This window comes from Acanthisitta chloris, unplaced genomic scaffold (assembly GCF_000695815.1).
Source record: "Acanthisitta chloris isolate BGI_N310 unplaced genomic scaffold, ASM69581v1 scaffold11504, whole genome shotgun sequence".
In the NCBI taxonomy this organism is placed as follows: Eukaryota; Metazoa; Chordata; class Aves; order Passeriformes; family Acanthisittidae; genus Acanthisitta; species Acanthisitta chloris.
In genome coordinates, this window is record NW_008668812.1 from 16,285 (window position 1) to 17,814 (window position 1,530).

General features: G+C 45.7%; 1 protein-coding gene across 1 annotated transcript in view; it reads left to right on the forward strand.

Annotated features, from left to right (window-relative positions):
• Positions 1–1,530, forward strand: part of LOC103800699 (hemicentin-1-like) — a gene marked incomplete at both ends in the record, with an annotated part of 21,728 nt that overhangs the window by 16,254 nt on the left and 3,944 nt on the right. The window contains 2 exons of the mRNA XM_009073084.1: positions 238–428; positions 774–987. Of these exons, the coding sequence (XP_009071332.1) occupies positions 238–428; positions 774–987 (405 nt within the window). The remainder of the gene's footprint in view (positions 1–237; positions 429–773; positions 988–1,530) is intronic.

Here is a 1,530-nt window from a genome sequence, read left to right on the forward strand (position 1 = left end):
ACACGGGGAGGGTAAGGAGCTAGGATATGTACAGGAGTTCAGGAAAATTGCTACGTAATGGGGGAATTTCACTGGGGTTTAGGATCAGCCAGTTGTTTGAATTTAGGAGTGTGGTCGTTGATGAAGATAGGGAACAACACAGAAGATGCAGGCAGTGTTTTCTTCAGCCCAGTGTGCTGTGCCTTTGCAGTAGTGCTTGGAACATAGAGGTAATTTTTGTGATGAATCTCCCCACAGTTCCCCCCAGGATCCGCAGCATGGACGAGCAGTACACAGTCACCGAGGGCTCCCAGGCTGTCCTGTCCTGTGTGGCTGATGGGATTCCCACACCAACAATAAGCTGGAAGAAGGACAACGTGCTGTTAACAGAGGCTGTAGGAAAATACAGGGCTGTGGCAGGTGGAGACCTCGTTTTGGACAATGTTGTTGTAAGTTCCTTAAATTTAAGCTATTCCTGGACAGGTTTGGCAGTGATAAGATCTACTTCTGGATTAGTCATTGTTTTATTGTGTGTTCTTGTTCTTCATGTTCTTATATAAAAAAATTCATTTTCCACTGAGGAGTAAAATCTGTGAAGAATTTGCAGTGGTCAGTCCTCAGGAAGGGTAGAAAGAAATGTTGGTCATCCTTCAAATTTAGAGCAGTGAAAGAGCTCAGCTGAGCATTTCTGCTGAGTGCTTGTTCCAGACCTTTTGAGATTCTCTTACCATTGGGAGTGGCATGTTGTGTGGGATAGATCACAACTGAAATTTCCCCAACCTGCTTCCTTCCAGCCTGAAGACTCTGGCAGTTACACCTGTGTTGCTACCAGTGCTGCTGGAGAGGACACACACACGCTCACCCTGATGGTTCATGTACTCCCAACTTTTACTGAACTGCCTGGAGATGTAGCTTTGACTAAAGGAGAACAGCTCAGATTAACCTGCAAAGCATCTGGGATACCTGTACCCAAAATAACATGGACCTTTAACAATAACATCATTCCAGGTGGGTAACTCCAGGTCACTGATGGTCACACTGCTCATTCTGCTCCAGAGTCAGTTTCTCCCATGCAGCATTGCAGTTACTTAGGACAAAGAGGAAGAAAAATCTAAAGGGAATAAACCTGTCAGTGACTGTGTGAGGAATAGCTTCAGTGTTATGCAATCATGTAATGAAATTGCTTCTGAGACAAAGCTCTAGGGAAGATGGTGAAGAAATCATCCTTCTCCTGTAGCCAACAATGTAGCACATGAAAAACATTCAGTGTCTGATGATATTTAGTCATCATCCAGCAACTAATGCTCAAAATTAAGGGACAGCTTCAGTGAATAAATGCATGAGGGCAGATGTCATGGGCAGTGGCTTTGTGTGTGTTCCTGGAGTGTCTCAGAACTGCAGTGTCCCAGGACCCCTGTGATGCAGGACAGCACAGCAATTCAAACCATTTCATCTTGTGACCTGTGTGTGTTTGAAGTCCTGGGAGTGACCCCTCACTGCATGCTCTCCCTGCAGCACAACACGACCCTGTCAATGGACACAGCGAGCTGG